The 27726-nt window shown below is 38.8% G+C and overlaps 1 protein-coding gene across 3 annotated transcripts in view; it reads right to left on the reverse strand.

Annotated features, from left to right (window-relative positions):
* Positions 1–27726, reverse strand: part of AHCYL2 (adenosylhomocysteinase like 2) — a 178211-nt gene that overhangs the window by 34182 nt on the left and 116303 nt on the right. Inside the window, exons 2-6 of one of the 3 annotated variants that reach the window (XM_082661652.1) lie at positions 17657–17765; positions 9618–9761; positions 9093–9193; positions 2685–2787; positions 626–720 (exon numbers count right to left, since the gene is read on the reverse strand). In XM_082661652.1, coding sequence (XP_082517778.1) covers positions 626–720; positions 2685–2787; positions 9093–9193; positions 9618–9761; positions 17657–17765 — 552 coding nt within the window. Of the gene's footprint in view, positions 1–625; positions 721–2684; positions 2788–9092; positions 9194–9617; positions 9762–17656; positions 17769–27726 lie in introns of those variants that run through there. The other 2 variants (XM_082661651.1, XM_082661653.1) reach the window with 2 other exon arrangements.

Raw genomic sequence — 27726 nt, forward strand, 5'->3', positions numbered from 1 at the left:
TTTTGCTTCTCCTTGTGAATCTAATATGCTCTTAGCCTTCAAGCACTTGATCTTTTAAAAAATGACACAAAAATAAAAACTAAGCAGAAATTAAAAACCCCAAACTTTGCCTATTCATCTTTCTTCAGGTGAGAAATGAATAAAGAGAAGAAATTTGAACTTGGAATCCCTTCAGGTTTACTATAAATTTAGCACGTGATTCTAGAAAGAAAGCTAAGTACCATAGGAGCTGTGTGTGCGTGTGTGTGCTTTAATCATTGATGTTGTCGGGCGGGGTGGGTGGGGGGTGGGGGGGTGGTAAGCAGTGGTAGGGGATGGTAACTCATTAATCTTACTTTTTAACCAGTCATGTGTGAACCCTGAGCAGTATTTTAATGTTGCTGATGAATATGAGTGCTTCTGAGATCAGCACTGACAATGAAAAGCACTTTGAGGCTATAAAGAGGTTGAATATTCTTGGGATGCCCTAAGCATAAGCATCTAGTTCTGCCGGAAGCCCAGGTACATCAGACGGAAAAGGAAGCATTTGCCTTCCTTCCTGCTGGGAAACCCTCTCCCAGACCACACTCTCCCTCTCTGTACCTCCAGGCCCCAACAGAATTGTGTTGGCAGAGATCTAACCCACCATGTTTGGCTGCCAGCCCTCCACATTCACACATCTATCAATGCACCACCAGAAGTCATCTTCTGACTCTCCTTTCCAGGCAAACACAGGAAATCCTGAGAAAAAAGAACAAAGAGAAACCATTAAAGCCTGAAAAAAGGGCTGACCCTAAATTTTGGCAAGGAGATGCTGGTTTTCCCCAATTCCAAGCTCTCTCGTTCTGCTATACTTCTTGGGTTGACTTTCTTCACTGATTAGTATTGTCTTCAGCCCTTTTATACTCGTCTTTGTCTTTGGTGGTCATTTCACTCTTGTTAGACCAAAGAGGACAAACAAAAGGGCCAAGAGTATGACAGATGCTAAAAGTATGACTAAAGGCAAAAAAGAAGAAACCAGAAATATGTACTTCTTCATCCAGTCCAACTGGAATTCTCATCATTTCCCAACTACATTTTGATCTTTCTTGTTTCTATACTTTAGTCATCCCATCCTCTGCATCAGGAAAACTCTTACACTCTTCTCCCTCTGTTCAAATGTTGTTACACTTCATTACCCAGTTAAGTATCATGCTCCTTAAGGAAGCCTTATAACTCAGCTGAAAGTGATCTCACATGGAATCTGAACTTTTATAAGCCCCTTGTTGGTATACTAAATGTGGATTTATGATCTGTTGTGGCATTATCATATATGCCCTTGTATTATCATTATTTATATATGTGTCTTTTCTTCTTAACCACAATATAAGATTCTGAGGGCAAAGACACTCTCATTTGTCCTTAAAGTAGGTCAATAAGCATTTGTTGAAAAAAAAAAGAGAAATGAATGTATATGTACAATTAATTGGACCATATGTTTATACATGTGTACTTTCTATACCTATTTTATACATTAATAAAAATTTTACAAATGAATGACTGTAAATGAAAGAACAAATAAAATGCTCAAAGTGCTTGCAAAAAGAGAGGTATGCATGCACTATAGAGCTTTCCCAGAATTTCTCAATAGCTCTGAAGCAAGTGTTTGGTATCCTGATCTGTGTTGGGCTATCAGAGAGTGAAGGCAAGAAACTGGCAAAGTCCAAACTTCTCTATTTCTTTTGTCCTTCAAGTGTCAGTGGCTGTTGTTATCAAATATTAATCTGCCAGGTCAAGTCCTGTTTACCGCTGAAGCAGAGCACCAAACATTAACTGCTGAAAACCAGTCGGACCACAAAATTATGCCTGAAGCATTTTCTTTTCTAATCCATATGACCTTAGACAGTGAATAAGGTTCACTGGTGCTCTGACAAGGCAAAGCATTAACTAATAATGGAATATTAGACATAAGAAGATATTTGTGACTGTAAAGCAACACAGTTACCTCGATCATATTTAACAAGAGAAGCCCAGAAGGAGGGCAAACTCATCAAGAATAGGGACCCACCAAGACATGTAAGCAACCTAAGTGTCCATCAACAGGTGAATGGATAAAGAAGATTTGGTGTATACATACAATGGAATATTACTCAGCCACAAAAAAGAATGAAATAATGCCATTTGCAGCAACATGGATGGACCTAGAGATTATCATACTAAGTGAATTAAGTCAGAGAAAGCCAAATATTACATGATATCACTTATATGCGGAATCTAAAAAAATAGTATAAATGAACTTATTTACGAAACAGAAAGACTCACAGACACAGAAAACAAACTTATGGTTACCAAAGGGGAAGGGGGAGATTAACAGATACACACTACCATATATAAAATAGGTAAACAACAAGGATTTACTGTATAGCATAGGGAACTACATTCAATATCTTATGATAATCTATAGTGGAAAAGAATTGAAAAAAAGATAGATAGATATATATAGATAGATATATAGATATAGATACACATATACAGTGAATCACTTTATTGTATACCTGAAACAAGCACAACATTGTACATCAACTATACTTCAACTAAAAAAAAAAAAAAGAATATTTCTTTCAAGACAACTTTAAATGTCAACTTTCCTTACAGATATTTATTGAAACAATGGAACTTTTTGGAAACTTTAGTCAAAGACAAAGAGAACACACAAAAGATCTTACCATTTTCTGCTAGAGCAGCAGCCACTTCATTGAGAGTGGAATAGATATTGCAGGCAGCCCATCGGCACTGTGCCCCCAGAGCGCCCAGAGTTTCCATAAGCACCTATATTAAAGAGAAAGCAGGAGATGAGCAAGCATGGGCCAAACAATTGGTCAAGGAGATTAAGTTTATATATTTGACAATGAGAAAGTACATTAGGAATAACTAACGCCCATGATTTTCAAACTGTGCTTTACAGAAACTTCAATACTTTGAGAAGCGGGCAAGGGTTGGGGGTAGGCATGGGGAAGGCTCCAGCTGAGCTGTATGCTTTTACTCATTTAACATATTGGGCCTCCCTGTAAGATTTAATTAAACCAAGGCTTTCAGTGCCAAACATCTTTTTAAAAACCACAAATTTATAGCTCTGCTTCTCCTTAGGATGTAGAAAGCTGCAAGAGAAGCTTCCACCTCAACAAGAAAAAGCTGGATAATCTACAAAACCATAACTTTTCTTGAGTACATCAAAGAGCTGAGGTCATAATGCAACCAAGGAACTCCAAAGAGCAACAAATCCCTTTAAGGAGAGAGGGAACACTGTTTCACCCTTGTCAGAGCACAGAAGGAAGAGGTGGCTGCCATACATCACGGTAAGAAAAAATTAGCTAAAATTTTAATGAATTAGTAAAGGCTGAGTGTGGGAAAGTACGTCAGTTTGGAACTTCTTGTAGCCCCAGGCACAAGGAGAGTTCATACTCACACGCAAGCTCTTTTCTAGGGGCTTCCAACCAGGGTTCACAAGAAAGATTGCGGGCAGGGAGCTGATTGGCTGTGCTCAAAGATAAGCATGAAACCTCGGCACACCTCCACAGTCTTCTCTCATAGGAAGCAAAAGCCTTAAACTGTAGCAAGAGGAGCAGGAATTATGCCTGCCACCAGGGACCAGGCAAAGAGCTATTGCTTCTGGGGAAGGGTGGAAGCAAAAACTCTCTGCTCCTGGGGGAGTAGCAGAAAATCCTCTTGGGCCCAGGACCCTACATTGATACAAAGTAAAAATCTGCTACCTCTCCAGGAGGGACAGGAAAATATCTCTGCTCAAGACCTACCACCAATACAAGGCAAAATTTGGCTGCTACAGAGAGGAGTGGCAGGAACACTGAAAAAGTCCTACCCTCACAGAGGCCTGCCTAACACCGAGACTGGACCAGAAAATCTAAGAACCCCACTTGCCCTCACCTTGAGCCTAGCTCCAGGAAACAAGGAGTAGCAGTCCTGTGCTGCAGCGGGGACATGCACTTGAAGACAGAGCCCCCCTGTGGCAAGCATGTGCAGAAGCCGCTGAAAGCCCGAAGGTGAAGTGCAAACACTGAGGAGTACGAGAGCCCTGCAGCCTGGGGGAATTTGTACGGAACAACAGAATTGAAATCCAGCCCAATTCATGACAATAATGAAAATAATATACTACCATTCAATGTAAAATTGCAAGGCACGCCAAAAAAAGTGAAAAAAACCCCCAACCCATTGTCAGGAAAGTATTCAAGAGAACCAGACTCTGAGATGAGATAGATGTTTGATCAGACAGGAACTTTCAATTAACTATGATTAATATATTTATGCTAAGGGGTGTCAGAATTTTTTTTTCAGGATCAGATTTAAGAATTCTTTCATTAGGCTTATCACCAGACTGGGCATATCTAGGGATAGAGTCAGTGAACTTGAAGATAGATCAATAGAAATCACCAAACTGAAATACAGAAAGAAAAAAGAGTGGGGGAAAAAAGCAGAAGAGAGCATCTAAGATCTATGGGATACTATCAATGGCCTAATTTACAGAAGGAGAGAACAGGGCAAAAGATATATATGAAGAGTTAATGGGCAATTATTTTTGAAAATTAATGAAAGAGGATCCAGGAACAATGATATCCCAATAGCAAAGAGTACACTAGTGTACAGATCCACTAAAAGGAAAAGGAACCAGGGCTCCTTGGAGAAATGGCTGATTCCAGGGATAGGACAGGGAAGGTACAAAATGAGCTTAGATCATCTTGTACCAGAAGCAAGGAAGTGCTCAAAGAATGAAAGGGTTATGTCAAGAGACAAGGCACAGAAGCAAGACTTCAGGGGTTCCTCTTGGCCAAAATTGGAACAATTTTTATCATAATAAATAATGATAGTAATGGATTATAACCCATTAAATAAAATAGGAAACAATGACTCCACACAAATAAAAATACATAAATGAATGAATAATTGGAAGGTTTGATGAAGAATGGGATATTTACACAGTTTCGTATTACTACCTCACAAAATACTTACTAATTACAAAAGGGGAAAAATAACTTTTACCCTAGAAAAGTCTGGCAGACACCACCTCCATCAAGGGATCAAAATGAACATCAGTTATGGGACAAATCGAAAACAAGTGCCATCTGATAGGATTAAATGAAAAAAGCACAGCATCATTTTCTACGTACTAAGGACATACTACAGAATAATTTGTCTATAATCTTCAAAGTGTCAAGGTCATGAAAGTCAAGGAAAGACTGATGAACTATCCAGCACTGCAGGAGACTAAAGAGATAACAATTAAATGAGACCCATAACTATGGACAGGATCCTTTGGTTATAAAAAAGTATTATTGGGACAATTAGTGAAGCTCAAATGGGACCTGAGGATTAGATGGCAATAATGAATCAATGTTAATTTCCTAATTTTGAATGGTTGTACTGGCTGGACAGGAGAATGTTCTTGTTTGTAGAAAATATACACTAAGGTATTTGTGGGAGCATCATAAGGCTGGCAACTTACTCTTCAATGGTTCAGAAAAAAAAGTTATCTGTACTGTATTTGCAACTTTTCTATAAATCTGTGTATATTTCAAATTTTTAAAAATTATTAAAATAAATTTAATCCACTGATTTGATCCTGACTTGCTTTCACTTCAGTTTGTAAGATGGAGATAGGCTTCTTTATAAGAAGGTAGTATAGGGACTTCCCTGGTGGTCCAATGGTTAAGACTGCATTTCCAATGGAGGGGGCCCAGGTTCAATCTCCGGTCAGGGAACTAGATCCCACATGCCACCACTAAAAAGATCCCACATGCCGCAACTAAAAAGATCCCACATGCCGCAACTAAAGATCCCGCACACTGCAACGAAGATCCCGCGTACCGCAACTAAGACCCAATGCTGCCAAATAAATAAATGAATAAATATTAAAAAAAAAAGAAGGTAATGTACCACCCTACTGCTTCGATTAAGAGCTCTTTTAACATGGATAAATCTTTGGTGACAAAGTTTGTTTTAAAATTTCCTGACAGTGCTTAACTTTGGGTACTGATAATTTTCATTTTAAAAAATTTGTATTTTCTAATATTCATATACAAAATAAAAATTCTAATTAAAAATATGCTCTAATTAAAAAAAAAATACATGCAAACAACTCCACTAGGCTAACTCTCTCACATAATTCGTCAAAGGCCACAGCAGAACTACTCTTATATCTTAATTTCTTTTTTTTACTTTTTTTTTTTGCGGTACGCGGGCCCCTCACTGTTGTGGCCTCTCCCGTTGCGGAGCACAGGCTCTGGACGCGCAGCCTCAGTGGCCATGGCTCACGGGCCCAGCCGCTCCGCGGCATGTGGGATCTTCCCGGACCGGGGCACGAACCCGTGTCCCCTGCATCGGCAGGCGGACTCTCAACCACTGCGCCACCAGGGAAGCCCTATATCTTAATTTCTGTACCTTTCAATATCCAATCCAATTTTTTTAATTTTCACCTTAAAGAATTTCTGAATTTCTATAACTAGGATTCCTCAATGTGCCAAAGAAGAGAATGATACTGAGACTTACCTACAAAGCAATATAAATTAACTAGAAAAGTGACTGGGATCAAGAATATAAGAACTATTTAAAGAACTATGAGTCAAGACTGCTGGTTATTAGGGCTCAAGCAGAAGTGAAGGCAGGTAGAAGTGGGAGAAGGACAGAGCTCAGAAGCTGGTTTAACTTGACTTTAAATCATTACTGCTTAGAGAGAGTAGCTAAGGAATCTGGTTGGAAGGAACTAAGGAAACACACCTAAAAAATATAAATATTTAGATCCAAGTCTATTAGAAACATGGACAGGAAACTGTTAACTATGATAGCTATTTCTGGAGCATGGGATTATAGCAGACTTTGTCTTTCTACATTATAGATTGTGGTAATGCTTGAATATTGTAGAATGAACATGAATTACTTTTGTAATCAGAAAAATAAAATAGAGATTAAAAAAAAAGCAAAATTCCTTTGTAATTATTTTTTTAAAGGAAACAGAAAAATGTGGGGAGGGAACAATAAAATAATATTAAAATTGGTAAACTAATTTTGATTACTCCATTCAGGAAAAAAAAGAAAGTAACCTTGAAGAGTGGTAATGTTTATGAGCCAGGGGGTAAAAAAGAAACTAGATGTAATTTAGCAACATGAGACAGTACAGAAGCACTAACTATTTTAAGCCACCACACTGAAGTCTCATGTCCCTGACTGGGGAAGTCCAAAAAAGGTTCCAAGAGTGTTTCTGCCTTGATTCATTAGTCTATAGCTCCAAAAAGTGATAGCTTTTCAATTTATTATGCTAATTTTGGGGTACCAAGGTATCCTTTTCCTCAGAGAACACATAACCCAGAAAAGTCTCACAGGGAAGATGCTAACAGTAGCTGTGTCTTGAGGAATCTCTGCTATTCTGAATAAGGAATGTGGCCACATAGTGTTGTGCTTACAAGACAATCTTTTGGAAGAGATCTAGTCATACAAATGACCTGGATCTTATAAATCCCATAAAAGAGTCCAGACAATTTCTTAATACACTGATTTCCTGTAGTGGTCTCATTACAGTTGGCAACTTAATATGTATCACATCTTTGATGATGACAACTCTAAGTCAGTGGTTCTCAGCAGAGGAACTTTGGAAAACTGTGGGGGCATTTTGGTTGTCATGGTAATTGGTAGGGGAGTGTTACTAGCATTTAGTGGGTAGGGCCAGGGATCTTGACATTTCAAAAGTGTAGGACAGTCTCCTAGAACAAAAAAACCATGCCATATCTGGTATAATTTTCAAGTGTTCCAATGAAAAGTTCACATGAGTGAGAAATCTATTTATAATTACCTGAGTTTAGAACTTTATTCCACTTTACATGTCAACAAAGGTATTGTTGTAGTTTTAATACAAAACAATAATAGTTTTTCCAAGAATGCAACAAGTGTATAAACCAAGAGAAAACTCGTATTTTTGATATTGTTGTTATTCAGAAATTTACAAAAAGTTGTTTATAATTTCAGAAAATTATATAATTTGGCAACATTTCTCTGATGCTATGGAACCAGTAACACATTTTATGTATATACATTTGTAGCACTCACATTCAAATAATGCTATAAGTAAGGACAAATATCTGACTATTCAACTCTACTTGTACCTAAGCACTTACATATTGAAATACACATTATTTTATTATAAATTGCTTTCCTTTTATTCTTCCTTCATATTTCAGTAAGATTTTACATTTATTTTTTAAAAATTATATGTACCAAAAAAAAAAAAAATTATATGTACCTAGCTATGCTATATCTGAATTTCATTTTAATAAAATACTGGGCCATTGCAAAACATATTTTTTAATCAAAAGGGGTCAGTGAATCTGACAAGGGTGAAAATTACGGATCTAAACCAATCATGGAAACCCCAGTTCCTTTGCCAGGACTAGTGGGGCATAAGCATGTGATCCAGTTCTGCTCAGTGTCATGACAGAGTACCCTGGAGGACTTCTGGGAAAGGTTTCCTTGCTCTTGGGAGAGAGGAAGAAATGGTCCTTCTTCCTCTTCATGTCAGTCTGGGATGGCTTAAACAGCTGTAACCATCTTGCTATCAGCCCGAGGATGAAGTAAGCACAGAGAGGAGGCAGCTCCAAGAAAATCACAGATAGATGAAACTGAGCCCTGAGAGCCTTCAACTGAAGTCCACCTTACCTCTGGACTTCTAGCTACGTAATGTCATGAATTCCCTTATGTACAGTCCAGGTTGAATCAGGTTTTCTCTTATTTGCAGCTGAAAGCAGCCTAACACAGAGGTGCTGTGTAGAAATGACACAGGAAGGGAAGATAAGGGGAAGCAGTGGAGAAGACGAGAAAGAATAAGCTTGGGAATCAGATATATTGAAGTTTAAATCTCGATTCTGTGGTTTACTAGCTGTATAACCTTGGACAAATTACTTAAACTCCCTGAGCTTCAGCTTCCTCATTTATAAAATGGAAACAGGAATATGTGCTTTTACATGGCCATTATGAAGGCTAATGAGCGCTTGTTAAGCTCTGAACTAGTGTGCCAGCCCTCAATAGCTGGTGGCTGTTATTAACTATTGTTATGTAGAGAAAGGAAAAGGACTCACAGCAGTCTGAGCAGTGATGTGTGTGCAACCCACAATTTTGGCTCCGGCCAAAGGTTTCTCTCCTTGAGCTCTCTTCCTCAAAGCCATCAGTGCCGGCATTTCTGAAAAGGCCCAATACACATGTAGCAATTTTAGAGAGGAGGGATGAGAGGTAAAGAATAACAGAAAAATGTACTCTCTTAAGATAAGATCCTTCCCCAAACAGGTTCTCTGTTAGATTAAGTTTCTCAAGGGATCAAAACATTAAACTTCATTTTTCTGTTATAAGAGACTTCCAGAGGTAAATGGTCCAATGTTTAATTCCCTATATCCCAGTCCCCCTTATCTAGTCTCTCTCCCCCTCTTCCTTGTTCCTTCTAGACCCTCTAGAGTTTACTCCCTCCCCACAGTGTTTCCTGAGCCCATATTTCTTTTGTTATAAGTATTCTTCAAAATCACACTGAAATTTCACAAACTACTAGAGCCCAGGATGTAAAAATGAATTAACATGGCAGCTTGAGAGGAAAAGGTGTTTATTTTCCTTACCTTGTTCAGCAATTTCAATTTCTCTTCGTCCAAACTCCGCCTGTTTGATGTTCTTGACACAGAAGTCACTGCTTCCCTTAGAGTTCTTTTGCTGCTTGTCCCTGGGAGATGTCTCATCATCAGAGCTATCTGTATATGAAGCAGCTGGAATGACAGAATAAAATACCTTTAGGGGAAAAAATGGATTCCTCTAAAACTCCAAACCGTGGAGTGAACTGAGGCTTTTCTAGTAATCCAGCACCTTGTAAATTTACACATTTGGTAAGCAAGCACCTAAGTGGCACCAAGGAGCTGTCTCAACCACCACCCATGGAAAGTGCTATCCGCAGGCCAGAAAGAGGAAGCTGAGAGACGTTGCCAAAGACATCCCCCCTGGGTAGCATTAACTTGGAATCTAAGGCTAACTTTATCTTCAGAACATGCAGAAGTCCTTGAAAATGAAAAAAGAGAGAGGTTATACTACTGTAGCAATAGGTTCAAGTTCTTAATGCATGATCATGGTGATTAACCTATGGGTTTCTGGGATCCTAGCTACCCTTCTCTGCTTGCTGCTCAAACACCTGATGTAATTTGTGTTTCAGTACAGTAACTGAACAGATAAGACCTAGAAAACAAGGAACCCATGGGAAAGTAATTAAGAACCACACAAAAAGTGTTTGTCTGACAAAACAGAGCTTTCTTTTTTAAGACTGGCTCTGATGAGGCTGAACTATGCCTGCAGACCCAATTAGACATTGACAATGAAGTATTCAGTGTGCTCTCCCTTCTTGCTGGCCTCAGTGGGTCCTGCATTAGGCATTTTAGATTCCCAGAGAAGCAGATAAACCCTCTTTCAGTATAATTAAATGCTCTGATGACTAATCCATTTAGCAACATACACTAGAGGGTGGAAGGTCTACGACTTTTGATTGTGGCTAATAGGCAGCTACGGCTGCTGCCACTCCCATGTTTGACTGAGGTCTTTTTAGTCTTCATATAATTCTGTAGTTGCTAATCATTTGCTGGATGATTTCTTTGATTTATGTTTAAGTTCCTGAGGATAGTTTCTTCCTAAGCAGTCCTCAAGGTTTTGGGGGGAGGAAGGTTGGGGACATAAAGCACTGTCTATAAAGCATTATATATTTCTCAATGAGATAAGAAGTACTTCCATCATTTTTAAGGGGAGAAAGCTACAAAAGCTCAGAGCTCCTAGGGTCTCCTGATCTACTTATATCCAGAGAATTAAGGCATTTCTGGGATTTCTTAGCAAAGGGTCTATCTCTGGGAGGGCTGTAAAAGGCAAGTCTGACCTTGCCCAGTTAATCAAGCATGGTGCTACAGAATGTTTGGGCAGCAGGGGCCCGAGTGTCTCTCTTGGAGCTGGAAAACTGCCCTAGAGCAAAGTCCTAACACGAGGCAACAAGAAAGAACATGAGCACCCGGGGAGGTGGGGGAATTAATAAATCCCCAAAGGGACTTTTGTTCTTGAAAGGAGATAATCTGTACAAAAAGTCTATGGTTCTCCCTCCTAGGGTGAGTGAGAGCTCAAAGTACCTTTGGCAACAGAGCCCAGAAGCAGTTTCCTGGGCAGTCACCTGTTTCACCAATCAATACTCAGAAATGGCTTATGAGTCGGAGGCTTAGGGGAACCATGCTTCTATCACCTGGGAGAAGAAAGATAACAGCCATCCTAATCCTGATCCAAATTTATAGAAAAGTTGCTTTTGAAGAAAGTCTTCACATTCAGAGTATCCTGAAATTTCAAATCCTTTTCCAGAGCCATGATGATTTTTATGCTCCCTAATGGCCATTTAAATACAGTGGTTAAGTGTTCTGGAGTCAGAGAGATTTTGGTTGAAGTCTCAGTCTCTGCTTCTGGGTATAAAGTAGAGGTGATACCAGAACCTTTTTCATAGGGTTGTTAATTCATTCATGTATTCAGTCATTCACACATTCAGTTGTTCAGTCAATGAATTTTATTGTGCATCTACTATGTACCAGGCACAGTCTAAGTGCTGGGCATACAGGACGGATATCGATTGTCTTTGCCTTCATGGGATTTTCAGTCTAGTAGGTGAGTCAGACATGAAATAACTAATTACAGAATTAATTATTTAGAGTTTTTCTTTCTATATGGTTGTAATATGTGCTATGAAGCAGACTATATAATATGCAGACATGATTTGTCAGAATCAAGTTGTTGAGAAGATTAAATAAAATAATGTACATAAAGTGCTTAGTGCAATGCTGGCATAAAGTAATTAAGCACTCAGTAAATGATACCTGGTATTATTACTGTTTTTTGTACATATTTTTAATTCAATACCAAATATAACATCTTTAAGGGTTCTTACTTAGCTCTAGGATTTTGAATGGGAAAGGAATGACATACATACAATATTATTTAGCAGTTTCTTTTTTTCTCTACCTCTGTCATCTATTAATCTACCCAAGCAGCAGGTGGTTGGCTGGCAGTGATGAAAAAGGTTGAGACTGGAGTCCTAACTCTACCCAGAATAGCTCTCCTCTCCCTATGCCTCTTCAGCTTTTAAGGACGAGTCAGGGGAAAAAAGCCAACCAAACAACAAAACCCCCTAAAATTCTCCTTAAGAGAAGTACTCAAATTTTTGGTTTTCTTCCAACTCAAAGAAAAAAATTATACTACTTCCCCTTTCTAAAGGGAAAGAACTGTATTTTCTTTTCTTAACAGTAGCCAACTGGTTATAGTTAGTTCAACCAATCTTTTTCTTTGAGCCAAAATGGATTTGTTTTCAAAGAGCCCTTTATACAGACTTGTTATCAAGTGAGATCCAAAAGTATCAGTTGTCTAGACTGTACTAATATGTGAATGCAAAATGGCTGACACACTTAGACCAAGAGAATGCTATTGTTGCAAACACAGTGGAAAGATTATTCCTGAACTAACATAACATTTTTTTTAAATCCATAACTCATTTCTGCCACTATATTTAAAGTAGCATATTCATGAAAATAGTTGAGATTGAATTAAAAATTCTTCCTAGGAAAATTTAGAGAAACCCAACATATATATATATATATATATATATATACACACACACACATGCTTGAACAGTTTCTAAAGTGTTTGTAATTGTCAGCACATTATGAAGCCCAGAGTCATAATTTAGTTAAAAATGAACAACCGATAATCAAGACAATCACCTACTGAAGTACAGGTCTGAGACCTTAGCTCTAGCTTCACCTCTAATTAGTTAAGTGACCAATTTTCAATTTATCCAACCATAAAATAGGGAGTATAATAGATCCTCTCTCTCCCCATGCTCTCCCTTTCCCCTAACTCCCACCAGAAAAATCTTATGAATAAATGAGAAAATCACAAAAAAAGGGTTCAATTTCTAGGTAGAAAAGTAATACAAAGTACAAAATAACTCTTTCATGGGATGTTCTCTTGTTTCATGGTATCTCAGAATCAAAACATAATTTGGTGAATCACTAATCCACAATCTACCCCATGGAACTGTCATACATATGTTCTATGGCTCAAGCCTGATTAAGCCTTACCTCCTAGAAGCTGTGATATTGTGGCTTATTGCTAGGAGAAGAAGCAGTCAGACTTCTGGCTGAATTAGTCCTATCAGACTATTTTAAGTCAGGCAATTCCTCTTGGACCCAATCTATTCATTTGGTAACAGAATAACAGTAATGACCTGTGTGTCAATGTGCAGCAGATTTCATTGATAACACTCTAGAAATATGTGAAAAGCTATGTTAGCAACCAAAATATAGACAAACAAAACTTTGTTATTTGGAAAAATCTGAAAATACTTCAAGCTTTAGAAGAACCAATTATGAACTAAGGAACTTTGGTCTTCTTTCCTTATCCTTAACCAATTAACTCACTGCAAAGATAGCTTTTTCAGAAATATATCACTGAGAATGATCTGACTTTGAAGAAAAGTCTCTTCTATTCATTTGTTTTTAAGGGTTTTGTGCTTAGAGAAAGAGTTTTTAGAAGTTTGTTTTTTATAAAATAATTTCAAGGATTGACGTAGCCCCTTTCAGTCTGGGTTCCATTAGAATTAAGCCCTAATGTCTTGGAGCATCCACTGAATATATGAATTAACGTCTCTCCTCTGCATCTAGCAGGGTACTAGTTATGATCCATCCTTTGAAGAACCATCCTTTTCTGTGTTCTGTGATTCCCAGAAGGAGCCTGGTTGAAAAGGCCAGAAGAGGTTCCTAAATAAAAGCACGGCAAAACTTAGTATTAGGATCATTAGGAAGGGAGAGTACGCCACAGCCTAGGTAAGACTCTAAGTATCTTCAGCAAAACAAGCACTTTGGACAGGAAGGTATCTTTTTTTGAAATGTCATAAACCTTCTAACTCTTCACATACAGAAAGTGTATCAGAGGTATATACTCCTTTACAGGGGTGTAAAGTCGTATAAGAATGTCTCTGGACACCTTCCCCAATATGTATTTATTGAGCACCTCTTATGTGTCAAACACAGTTCTAAGTGGTGGGAATAGAGCAATACCAAAGAGATAAAAATCTCTGCTCTCATGGATCTCATATTCAAGTAAGGGAAGAAAGACAACAATAAATTATATGTTATATGATAATAAGTGCTATGGAGAAAAATAAAGGAGGAAAATTTGATAGGTGTGGGGTGTCTGTACAATTTTAAAAGAGGATAGGTCTCAGTGAGAAGGTGATCTTTGGTTAAGAACCTAAGGAGGCAAGATACCCAGTGAGGGTATCCTAGAGCATTCCAGGCAGAGGAAATAGCAAGTGCAAAGGCCTTAAGGCAGGAGAATGCGTGGCATGTTTCAAAATAACAGTTAGTAGGATAGCACGACTGGAGTGAACAAAATAGCCAGGGGAGGAGGAAAGTTTGGGAAATTAGAGATGTGATTAGAAATATAATGTGAGGGTGGATGGTATAGGGTCTTGTAGGCCATTGTGAGAACTTTAGATCCTACTCAGAGCGAGACTGGGAAGCCACTGGAGGGTTTGGGGCTAAGAAGTGATACGATCTGACTTATTTTAAAAAATGAATCTGGCTGCAGCATTGAGAATAGACTGAAGACGGGCAACGTTGGAACTCAGCAATTCAGTTTTTAAGACATGGGAGAGCTGAGATGCCTATAAAACATCGAAGTGAAAGGACTGAGCAGGTAGTTGAATATCTGGGGCTAGGGTACAGAGGAAAGATTTGGGCTAGAGATAAAATTTGAGAATCAAACACCAATATATGGTATTTAAAACTAGGAGACTGAATGAGTTCCCTTGGGAAGAGATAAACACAGAAGGGAAGAAGTCCAAGGATCAGTCTTTGGGGCTCTAACAATATTAATTTCTATAGTCAATTAAAATATAACATATGCTGAAAATGGGTTCCAAGTTCTTACTGACATGCATTTGCATATCTTCTCATATTTAGAAAGCTGTAATTTTGTTATTCCTGGCTTTTCATTTGATGAGTATGGAGCTTTTTCTGTGTTACCTCATATAACTTTCCCATTGCCTCTGTTATGAGCATTTCAGACTGTCAGAGTTTTCCAGGATCCCACAACAAATCACACACTGATCAAAGCCTAGAAACTAGGTCTCTCCTAACTCCCAGTCCAAGAATATAGGCAGTAGGCATCTCCATTCACAGTCTGTTTTGTTTTTTGTTTTTTTTTGCGGTACGCGGGCCTCTCACTGTTGTGGCCTCTCCCGTTGTGGAGCACAGGCTCTGGACGCGCAGGCTCAGCGACCATGGCTCACGGGCCTAGCCGCTCCGGGGCACGTGGGATCTTCCCAGACCGGGGCACGAACCCGTGTCCCCTGCATCGGCAGGCGGACTCTCAACCACTGCGCCACCAGGGAAGCCCCCACAGTCTGTTTAAAAGGGTTTGACAATTCATGTGGAAACAAGAGAAGGTAACAGCGTGTGTGACACAGCTGCAAACATAATCTTAGGTTTCATTTGAAAAGCACTGAGTTTATGGAAATAACACCTACTATAGGTTATTTTGGACCACACCAAGAACATTATATTCACAGGCATAATATTTTTAAAAGGACACAATCTGGAATATATCCAGATAAGGTTAACCAGGACAGTAGGATGCCCTCCAAATCAGGCAGCCAAATATGGTGATTTTTATTTCTAAATAAAATCTTTAAATTTTAGGGATTGTATAAGAGCTTATTGGGAGCTAAATTACTAAATCAAGCAAGGATCACCCTATGATCTAAAATGCTCCCAAAGAGGCCAGATGGCCATTTGTCAGGAATGCTATCAAGGCAATTCCAGCATCCAATGGGAAGCTGAATAATTGATCTTTAAGTTATTTTCTAAGTCCAGGATGTTTCGACTCCACACTCCCAAACTCAGTACCCTTAAATGGATACATAAGGTTGATAATTTTTTTTACTATAGAAATGGCAATTTCACATAGTTCAACCTAAAAGGTCCAATCTATGCAGGGTGGTGACATCAGTCAATATCACTCACCAATGAGCTATACCAGGCAACTACGTGTTCAAAGGCGACAAACCCACTCTTCTGGGTAAATAGAGATTTTGTAAGTACCCTCCCTGCATAGGGGACTTCTGTGGGAAGGCAGGCATTGGTTTTCTCCACAGGAACATAGTTGGAAATGTGGGTCCAGTGTGTAGGGAAGAGATTGAGCTGGAGTTAAATTTTAGTACTATTATCATTTAGTTATCAATCTTTAGATAACATGCACAAACTCAAGAGTCTAAAATGTACACACTCTTTTACAATTCACATTTGCACAACTATTATACTTTCCAGAGTTACAGTAACTGGTTCATCAATTTTCAACAGTTATTGAAAATTATTTAATTTAATTATTATTCTGCTGGTTATTTTAGCAGAATAAGTACAAAATTCGGTATCTTTAGACAAAAATCCCTAGGGATTTACATTATGTGATTGTGAGGGAAATGTAAAACAAGAAATGTAAAAACTGTAAATAACAATCTACCCAATCTAAAAGTTAGTGTCTCAAACGAGCTTTCTTCAACTTTACATAACAAACACTACTTTCCTATTTGTGTGAAAAACAAAATTTCAGGTCAAGATGAAAATTTTCTAATGAATGTTCTATTTATAATGTGAAGAGGTAACTAGGATAAACACTCAGCTTCCTACCACATTCCTATATAAGAGCAAAATAAAATAGCTCCATATTAGATCAGACATATACTGGGCACTGTTGAACAAATGGTCAATAGCTAGTAGGAAGCAGCTGCATAGCACAGGGAGATCAGCTCAGTGCTTTGTGGCCACCTAGAGGGGTGGAATAGGGAGGGTGGGAGGGAGACGCAAGAGGGAGGGGATATGGGGATATACGTATGCATATAGCTGATTCACTTTGTTATACAGCAGAAACTAACACAACATTGTAAAGCAATTATACTCCAATAAAGATGTTAAAAAAACAAAACAAAACAAACAAACAAAAAACAAATGGTCAATGCTGACAAAAGGTCTCACATGTTAATATTCATCTGGCATTAAATGATAACTCAAGCCCAGGGCCCATATATTGGAATTAATGCCACTGCCAGGAAGGAAGGAGTAACAGACAATACAATGTCACAGCTTAGAAGAGAAGGCAAAGGGCTCACTTGAACTAGCTACAATGATTTCACTGTTTCTCGGGGCAATTAAGGTTTCCCAGATGGATGTATGGGGAACCCCTCTTTTATTTTCCATTCAAAGAATGGAAAAAACACAAGTCTTCACACATGCTGCTCAGTGAAGGTCATCAGTGAGCAACATACTCTCACCCTCTGAATAAGTCAGAGCTCAATTTCTTTAATCACCCTCTTCTGCCTTTATTGGAAGAGGAAGCCTCTATTAAGCTCCACTCTGAATCCCCAACAGGAATCCAAAGATTCCATCCAGAATTTTGGTCCAAATTTCCACTGAGAATCAAAGTGTTTATACCAAAACATAGGTTTGATCATGCTTAATTAGCCTGGGATAGACAGGAGGGTCCGTTGATCATACTTAAGTAGCCTCCACAAGTGGGTCCATAGCCGTTCAGTCCTCACCTGAGCTATAGCTGTCAGTAGATGACTGAGAAATGGAGCGAGACAGAGAGCGACGTCCAATTTTGGTGGGACGTTTGTTGAATTCTTGCTTCTGGTCAGCAAACTGGATCTGCTAAGAAAAAGAACTCTAGTTACACAAAGGAAAATAACCTCCATTTTGAGACAGCAATTCAAGGCTTGCATTATAGGATCTTACCTTCCCTCATAGCTGATCTGATTGCACTAACCCACATTTGGAATGTTAAGACTCTTTGGAGAGAATGATTTTTCATTCTTTACCTACTCTGTTTCTATGAAATTTAAATCCTGGAACCACTCTCTGACTATATACCTCTTGCAATCAAAGGGAGAAGGGGATGTACCGGTTAAAATAGAAAGTCAAGTCATATTCAGAAATCCTTCCTATAGTTTAACTGAAAATTAAAGCTGGAAAGAATCTTTGAGACTATCTATTCCAATCTTCATATATATCTAAGATGAGAAACTGCAAGATACAGAAAGGTAAAGTGACCTGCCTTCAGGTTTTAAGATTCTCAGGAAATAGTATGGTACAATAGAAAAAAAAAAAAAGCTTTCTATTCATACAGAGCTTTCTGGAACTGCATTTAAACCCTGGTTATGCCACTCATTAGCTATATGCTGTTCATCAAGATGTTTTTGTGACCCTCCTCTTCTGGTAAATACGACAAAGATGAAAGAACTTACTTCAAAAGTTTTAGAGGGTTATATGAAACAATGTATGCAAACCGTGAAACACAGCAGGTGATTCAATTAATACCTGGATCCCCAACTCCCACCCCCTACAAATTCACTGTTCTTGTAACTCTTGCAGGTAGTCACTCTAGCTTTTTAAAGGCTTTCTAAAATGCATTAATTAGCTTTTCAGTACTAATAAGTATAGTAAAAATTAATCTATTATTTAAAAAATTTTTTTTTTAATTTTGGCCACGCCCTGCAGCTTGCAGGATCTTAGTTGCCCAACCAGAGAATGAACCCGGGCCACAGGAGTGAAAGCACAGCGTCTTAACCACTGGACCACCAGGGAATTCCCTAATTTATAATTTTTAATGTTTGGTATCACAAAATACTAAAAGCCACAAGGTTGATAATTTGTTAACTATAACAGATGTAGGAGTGGATAACTGGACTGAATATGTATAAACCTCAATATTCTTGGAGGTTGCATTTTGGACAATATCTGATCATGATCTTTTTGCAATTTTATCTCTTTTTCCTACTGTTCAAAGTTCAGCTGATACTTTATAACACTTCACATCAAAGCTCATATCATTATTCAACAAATATCTTTCTTTATTTTTCCCTAATTGAATGTTTGCATAATTGCTTAGATGTGGATCCATTTGGCATGGAGGCAGGAAAAATCAAAGATCTGACAACTGATTCTGCCTTTCATGATAAAAAGATGGTTCCTTGACGGGCAGAACACAGATACAGCATACGAGAATGAAAGCAGCAACTGTCGGCCACATTTCCTGCAGTTAGAGGTAACTACTGAGTCATTTGAGTATTCAGACAAGGGGACCAATGCCAAATCAAATTAGCTTAGCATGCCTTTTAGGGGAATTTGTAGCATTTTCATAGCTATAACAACAAATATAGCCCGTGTAGTACTTTAGAGTTTGCAAATTGTTTGCAGCAATAAGAAAATTCTTTGGATTAGAAGCATTTCCCAAAATGAAAAATGGCAAAATTAATTATTTTACTGAAGTAGCAATTTATTCCAAAAAGATAAAGTGCCCTTTTATGCACTTCCATGGGATGAACTTCCATGTACTTCTCTTATCACAGTGAATACAAATATCTACCTGTATCCTGTACAAACTAGGCTCCATAAAGGCAGGAGCCATGTATCTTATTCACCTTTATATCCTCAGGCGAAAACGCCTGACACATAATAGGCAGCCATGTGCCGAAACGATGAATCTTACTCTATCTTCAGAGTCTGTACTTGATTGAATATTAAGTAAATATGGTAACCATAAGCCAAGTCTACAGTTAAAAGAATTTTTAAGGGCAAAAAAAAAAAAAAAAAAGTGGGGGAAGGGGAAGAAGGTGGGTGAGAAGATGGGGAGGGGAGTAGCAGTCAAGCTCAAAACCCTGGCTTCCATTTCACCAAGCTTGTTCAAGACAATAATATGTCTTCATTCTTTTTTAGAGGCCCATCTAGGAAAAGGAGTAGTCATTGACTTTCCAAAGCCCACAATGAGTCACTAATGTCAGTAGTGCCTACTTTTAAAAAAGAGTAACAGACAAACCCTGCCTTAGATTATGTACCACCCCCTCGCACTCACACACCACTAGAGGGGACCAGTCACTCTACCTCTCTAGATTTGTAGGATGGGGTGGGTGGGCACACACCCGTTTACCCCAACAATACCAAACCATGTAGCCATCTAGCTGCGCCATCATTTCAAACCAGCTACCTTAAACTGAGCTCTCTTCTCTATAAAGTCCCCTCCATTTACAGTACTTCCTCCTACCCAAGTCAAGTTCAGGATATCTTTTTTTTTTTCTGGCTGTGCTGTGCAGTTTGTGGGATCTCAGTTCCCAGACCAGGGATCAAACCCATACCCCCTGCAGTGGAAGCGCAGAGCCCTAACCACTGTCCCGTCAGGGAATTCCCGAGTTTAGGCTATCTTTTGGCACTAAAGACTAGGCTATGTAGGCTTTCTGCACTCAGAGACATAGGGTTCTAAATCTTGTTTACTTGTCAGACACTGAACTCAAGTTTCTTTAAGACAGAAGAATATTAAAAAGAGACTAATCACTTATATAGAGTAAGTTATACAATTGCCCCAAGAAATAAATATTTATCTTTTACTGACAACCCATCCCTGGTGCCCACCTCCCCTTAATAGTTACGTGCCATTACATTTTTCACTCCTACTTGTAAAACAGTAATCTTCCCACCCCGGTTGGGATACTCAGGTAGATTCTACCTCTAACTTTCCTACCTTATCTGAAATCGGAGGGTCCTTTAAGGGAACCCTCCTTATCCATTTGAGAGAAAATTGCCTAATTCCAACAGGCATCAAGGCGAGGAAGGGAAAGAGACTTAGGAGAGGAGCAGCTCACGTTACGCCAGAAGAAGGGACGAAAGCAGGAAAGGAGGGTAAAAGCAGCTGGCCTTTTACAACAGTGGCTATAGCGGCAGCAAGACTGGTAAATAAGAGCTTAGCCTCACCTGGGCTTTAATCCCAGAGTTGCCATTGACAATGTATTTCTTCTTGTTGCTCAGCATAGTGACATCACCAGCCCTACTGCCACCTCTCCAGTCCAGGGGCCCTTGTGTCTAGGCCTTTAAACTTTCCGCACCAGCAATTCTGTTGGCTCTGGTTCCAGCTAGCTTTTCTTTTCGTTGTTTTGGTGGTGGTGCCTTCCCTGGAAACCCTGAAGCACTCCAACGACCCCTCCAGCAGCAGAGCCCAATTTAATAAGGCATTTCTGTTAGTGGCTCATCAGCCATTCCTAATTCTGGTGGCTGTTTTGCTTTTATTATTATTATTTTTTCCCTAAACACCTAATTACACGGATCCTCTGACCTCTAAACCTTAACAAGTCCCTTGACAAGGCCCAACTTGCATGTGCATAACAATAGCTTATTTATATAACCGGTGCACTTTTTTACCTGCTATAATTAACTTGCTAATTAGCTTCCTTTTTAACCATACCTCCTCCTTTTCCATGTCAGATGACTTTAGTTAACCTAGTCTCATTAGAAAAAAATTAACTACAGAGCCAGTAAAACAATGAGGGAATTTATAAAGATGGTAAGAAAAAAAAAAAGGAGCCAAGTGCTCAGGCAGCCCCTAACCTACACTCTGTGTCCTTGGGTTAGTCAAACTGGGAACACAGGTTTCAGCTCTGTCACCAAGAAAATCAACTTTCTCTGACCACTGCTTTACTCTTAATTGTTCATCTTTTTATGCAGGTTTTGACATTCGGTTTCTAGTTCCATCTCAAGATTGTTGCTGATTAGGTGTCGAGTGATCTGCTTGCTTTTTTCAAAAACTGTGTTTTGTGGAAGGTGTGACTGGCATAGGGAGTCTTCTATTTCCTCAGGGCCCCCAGAATCATAATGACCTTGTTGCATATCAAGTAGAGTCAAATGAAAGGGCAAAGAATCACATTATTTATTTGTTGGTTTCTGAAAGGGACCCAGTGAATAGGAAAGCTACATTCAACTATATGTTACAGAGACTGGGGTGGGAATGTGATGTGAATTCTTCCTTTAGAATGAGTGCTTGTCCATAACATAATGGCACATGTGATGACCAGTAATGTCTTAGCATCACTGAAATGAGGGATCACATGTCTGCTACTCCATGAGAAAGTGAGCTCCTCCAGGTCAAGCATCACGTTTACTCATCCTTTTATTCTTCCTGCCAAGTACAACATTTGGCACAGGGAGAAAGGTACTAAATATATATATGAATAAATGAAAGATTTGTTTTTATGTGTACAGCTTTTCTCCCTTAATGGAGGCATAGACTCTGATTGATTCTTTGATTTATGTGTCAGAAACTTACTGGGTTCCTACAGTGTCAGGAGTTAAAAATGTTAAAAAAACCATATAGTTCCTGCTCTCAAATAGTTCATGGAATAGTCAGTCACAGGTACAGAAAGATACACAAGCCTGTACTTATAATAGAAGTGTGTTCAAGATTCAGTGGCAGCATATAACATGGTGGCATAAAGTCAGCAGGGTATGTTAGGCAAGTTTTCCTAGAAGAGGAGTTTAATCTGATACTCGACTCAGGAGAATGAATTTTCAAGATGAGTGAAGTAGGGTGGCCCTTCTAGGTACATAGAGCAATATTCACAGAGCAAAAGGAACATGGAACTGCCAGGAGCCCAGTATGACAAAGAACTAAGTACATGTATACAGGAAGTTAGAAGTAGCAGGGCATGAAGCTGAAGAAAAAACAGGAGCTAGTTTGTAGAGACTTTTATGCCACGATAAATCTGATAACTTTACAATTCATAAAAATATTCCACAGAAGATATAAAACAAAATCTTGCACAGAGGTGACTGCCTATTAATCATGGAAAGGTGCTACGGGCTAATGCATGATAAGAGTGACCAGTGTAGAGAAAGGAGCTGGAGAGACATATTCTCCTGGGAAGGCTGATAGAACAGATGAGAAGGGTAGGAGAACAAACTACTGGCTGTATATCTAATAGACAATTATGTGTCGTGCATTTCCCCAGAGACCATTTCAATTTATTTGTTTATCCGCTTGTTATTTTCAGTAATTTACTATCATTGCTCATCTCCAGGATGTGGGAGTTTGACCCTAGAGAGAACAGGTAATTTATTTTTGAATTTGAATAGAAGATGAAAGGGGGTTAGTGATGTTAACATTTGCATGCCGACAGATGTGTCAGCAAATGGCAAAGAGGTTCATTATTGGAATGTGACCCTTGAAAGTGTCATATTGACAATGCCACAGAAAATCACTGCTGCATGGACCAGGAATCAGGCAATCAAATTAGGTTAGTTAGGGGCTTCTCTGGTGGCGCAGTGGTTGAGAGTCCGCCTGCCGATGCAGGGGACACGGGTTCGTGCCCTGGTCCAGGAAGATCCCACATACCGCGGAGCGGTTAGGCCCGTGAGCCATGGCCGCTGAGCCTGCGCGTCTGGAGCCTGTGCTCCGCAACGGGAGAGGCCAAAACAGTGAGAGGCCCGCGTACAGCAAAAAAAAAAAAAAATTAGGTTAGTTAGATCCCAGCAGAAGTCAAAGATCCTTTCACATCTATTTTAATTCGTTCTCTCTACCTTATTTCCTCTGGTCTTCATAATAGATTGTTACATATTGATCTACCCATTAGAAAACAAGCCCTCTGAACCAGCCCTCAGTTGTGAATCATTTCTGTATTTCCCCCCAATGTCATCCATATAGATGGTGTTAAGATAATAGCTTTGGAAATTATTTGGATTTGTTCATGTTCTTTGTAGCTATACCATTTTAAATTCCCTAACTATAAAATCCCAGATACGATTTTTTTTTAAAAAAATGAGTACTTGTTGAGCACAAGAAAGAACATAAAATGGTAGATTCTTTTTTTTAGGATAATCTTCATTTTGAGAGAAAAGGTCCCTGGGAGAATAGAATAAGGGGAGGAGAACTAATATTTATTAAGAGCCTACTACGCACTGTGTATATGTTACTTCTGTTAATCAGTATAAGAATCTTAAAAATTTGGCATAATTATCCCCATTTGACAAATTAGGAAAGTACAAATGACTGTACTGAGAGAACAAATGATTTGCCTGAGGTCTCACAGCAAGTAAGTGGGACTAGAATGTGAGCCTGTGTTTACGCCAGAGTCGAAGCTCTTTCCACTACACCAAACCTTATGATATTGATCAGAAGACCAAAAACTCCCCTGGGTGTACCAGCCCCACCTGATTCCTCTTTTTTTTATTAGTCATCAATTTTATACACATCAGTGTATACATGTCATTCCTCTTAATTTATCCTAAATTTATTTAATTTAAAATTGCTCCTTAAATTTACTTTCTTACTGGATTGGGTTTCAGAAAGGACATCATTGCAGATAATTTGGGGGCTCTGATCAAACCACAAGTCTGTAATGGCTAAATCATATACGAATTTGAAATCTAACAGCACTTTAATTGGCAACTTTGCCCAATGCCACTACCAAAAGTTGAAACGGAAATTAATTGAACTCAAATATCGATATTCACCATCATCCATGACAATCTTGATCTCTTATTCACAATTTCATGAAATGAGACAGACCAATATCTTTTTGCTTGCTTTATGAGTCTCTAAACTTCTGCTCTTCCTAACCAAGGTTATTCACCCTAGAACACTCTCAGCTGGTTCCTCATTTTCTTCACTCAGGTGAAAAGGAACTCCTTGGTCTAATGGCTTAAGTCACTAGGCCTGAGCAGAGGGAGCTGAAGCTCTATACCAAATACAGCCAGAAGGCAATTTAGGATACTATGACTGACAGGAAAAGCCTTACCACTTAACAAGTTTATCTATCAAAGTAGTTCTCAAAGTTTAGGTTCATCAAAATCACCCAGTGAGCTTATAAAAATGCATTGCAAGGCCCCACCCCAGGGTTTCTGATTTAGTAAATCTGGGTGGGGACCAAAATTTTGCATTTCTAACAAGTTTCCAGGTGCTGCTGCTGCTGCTGCTGCTGCTGGTCTGGGGACCACAGTTTGAGAACCACTGCTCTAACACTCTCTGCAAGCATGAATCAATTCGCCCTAACTCTCTTAACTCTCTCCCTAACCAACCATTTTATCCTATCTATGGCTATGACCATGGAGACATATTCATAGGCAGAAAAGAAAAGGTTATTTCAAAGGTCAGAGAATGGAATGAGGTGATCCTTTCTTTATACACGACACAGGATATAAAGAGAACTGGGTCTAATTCTGATTTCTACAGTTTAAGGCTAAGAATAGACAGTTAACACATTAAGAAAAATAGGACTCATGGGGAGGATAGAAGATCTATTTACCCTACAGAAGAGCACGCCAAGAAAAAACAAATTAATTCCTTTTCAAGTACAGAAAGTAGTACTACAAAGGATGGTGATCAGAGGTTCTTTTTTGTATCTCCATTTCTTAACATTTCTAGTACTTAACATCTGTAATCCTCATTTGTAAAATAGGAACAATAATACCTACTTTGTCTATCTCAAATGTGTGCTGAGAAAATACAATAATGTATGTGAGAAGGTTTTAGAGGCAACATAATGATACACAAATATAAAATATTAACATTTCTATTTTTTTAGGGCAAAAGTTCTTCACCTAGGGTCCATGGATGTCTAGATGCTCTGAAACAGAATGCAAAATGTTGTGTATGTGTATATTTTCCTAGGGAGAGGGTCCATAGTTTTCATCAGTTTCTCAAATGGGTCTTTGCTTTAAGTGTCAATCCTGACCCAGAGTTATAGTGAAGCTACCTCTACGGCCATTTACCAGATACCTTAAATGTTTTTGTCTCACTTCCAACTAGATATGGTTCAAGCATTCTTAGAGACATCTCTCCCTTTCAAGCCAAATCAGCTGCTGGAACAAATTCTTCACCTATAAAAGGGATTACTTCTAGCCGAAAGAAAATCGGGTAACCAGCTGGTTGGGTACTCCAGAAAGTGAATTAGATTTCCTATGGAAAAGTACCCAGTACTACAAAGAGCTTGAGTGGGAGGAGGAAATATTAAGATGTAGAAACTTAAGAAAAGGTTACTGCTGATCTCCATGCACATAAGAGGAGGTATTTTCACCTACCACTAGGGACTAAAGATTTCTCAGGGGAAGTGAGAATATATTAATAAAGACAGTCTTTAAAAGGATGAGTTCCCCAAACTTTTAGCAGTAAAACTGCCTGAACAAAGCTAAGAAAATCTTTCACATGAAAATAGCTGGGGAGCAGAGGCTCTAGCAGAAGTTTTCCAGTGAATGATGGAATGTTAACTTGAAGCTCTACCTTGTCAATTCTCAAGACGGGTTCTTCAAACTTCGTCCTGGCTTATTTCCCTGCTGGGAGTCAGTGATGTGAGTACTGTCAACTGCTGTCTGTGGTCTTGAGTCCTATTCTCTGAGGGGTATGCCAGTCCCTTTTTGCTACTGATCATTAACAAGAAGGGAGGTATTATAATGCACCTTCTCTGCTAAATTTTCCCCCTGAAAGAAGGTTTGAGAGCCTTGTCATACTTCCTTTGGGGGCAAGGATAGTCTCAGTGGAAAATTCATTACATTAATATGTAAACTGGAACATGAGTTATTTGTTAAAGCTGTCTTAAATGGAAATTTTGACCCACTATTGGGAACTGGCTCCAGGGTTTCCTCTTGGGGATTAAAAGGCACTCTAACACTTTACAGGTAAAGTCTGGAAATCTATAGGCAACACACTAGAGGGTGCTCAGTGGCTCACTGCGGTGGCTAAATGGATACTGGTGGCAGCCTAAGAAAGCACTTTCAGACCAGGTCAGAACTTAACAACTATGTGGTATCTGAAAGAAAGCCTCAAGAGGTTAATCTTTGGCAAGGGAAAGATAACAGATGAAAAAACTGAGTTATTGAGGCCAGCCCCTCCCTACTTTTTCTCATTGTTCTTAAAAAAATCTACTGATCAAAGGTATTTTGCTAGTTTTTGAGAGAGAAGGGCCAGGAGATCGCTAAGTAAAAGAGGTGCCATACTGAAGACAGAGCAGAGCTGTGCTTTATTAAAGAACGTTTCTTAAAAGCTGGGAAGTCTTAGGTGGTATCGCTTGAGCAATAGTCACTAACTCCTTTAGGACAGTTATCTTGTTCACTTAAATAAAAAGAAGGTGAGTAGGTAAAAGTCCAGTAGGAGCTCCTCTTGAGAGGATGTGCTCAGCAGATAAGACAGCGTCGAGATGTATTACTTATGAGAATAAGAGTTACTATCACACTTCCGTTGACTGAATCGACCGACACACCAGTGTTCTGCGGAATTCTTCTGTAATATTCCTTTATAGAAGTACCAAAGGTTAATACCTTAATGTGAGCCCTCACCTAAGAAAACCAGAATTCCTGCTTCCCCTTCTTGTTATTAGTGAGTGCTGGAGATTCAAAAACAAACTTAGAAATCCAACTAGAATTATTATCTGAATTTTTTCCATTAGTTCTAAAACACTGCATTATTTGAAATAAGCTTGTGGATGGGTAGGATTTCTTTTGATCAAATGTCTTAAAACTGAGCACAAGGTTCTGGAACAACATTAAGAACAACAAGAGGAATAACCGCAACAAAAATAATATTTGTTATGGGAGTTGAAACATGGGCTAGTCAGTTGGGCCTTTGTTAGGTCTACTATATATCAGTCTCATTACTGATGGTTATTTCTCTAAGCCCATAATTCCATAAACACTGAAAAGAACTTGGAATATGTTGTATACAGTCTAACCAGTCTTCAACGGGGAAAAATATATACATTTAATATATATATTATATGTGTGTGTGTGTGTGTGTGTATATATAAAAACATAAGCAGTATATAGACTATAAGAAATCAGGCTAAACCTGGAAGAAAGC

This window comes from Grampus griseus, assembly GCF_964374135.1.
Source record: "Grampus griseus genome assembly, chromosome: 9".
Classification (NCBI taxonomy): Eukaryota; Metazoa; Chordata; class Mammalia; order Artiodactyla; family Delphinidae; genus Grampus; species Grampus griseus.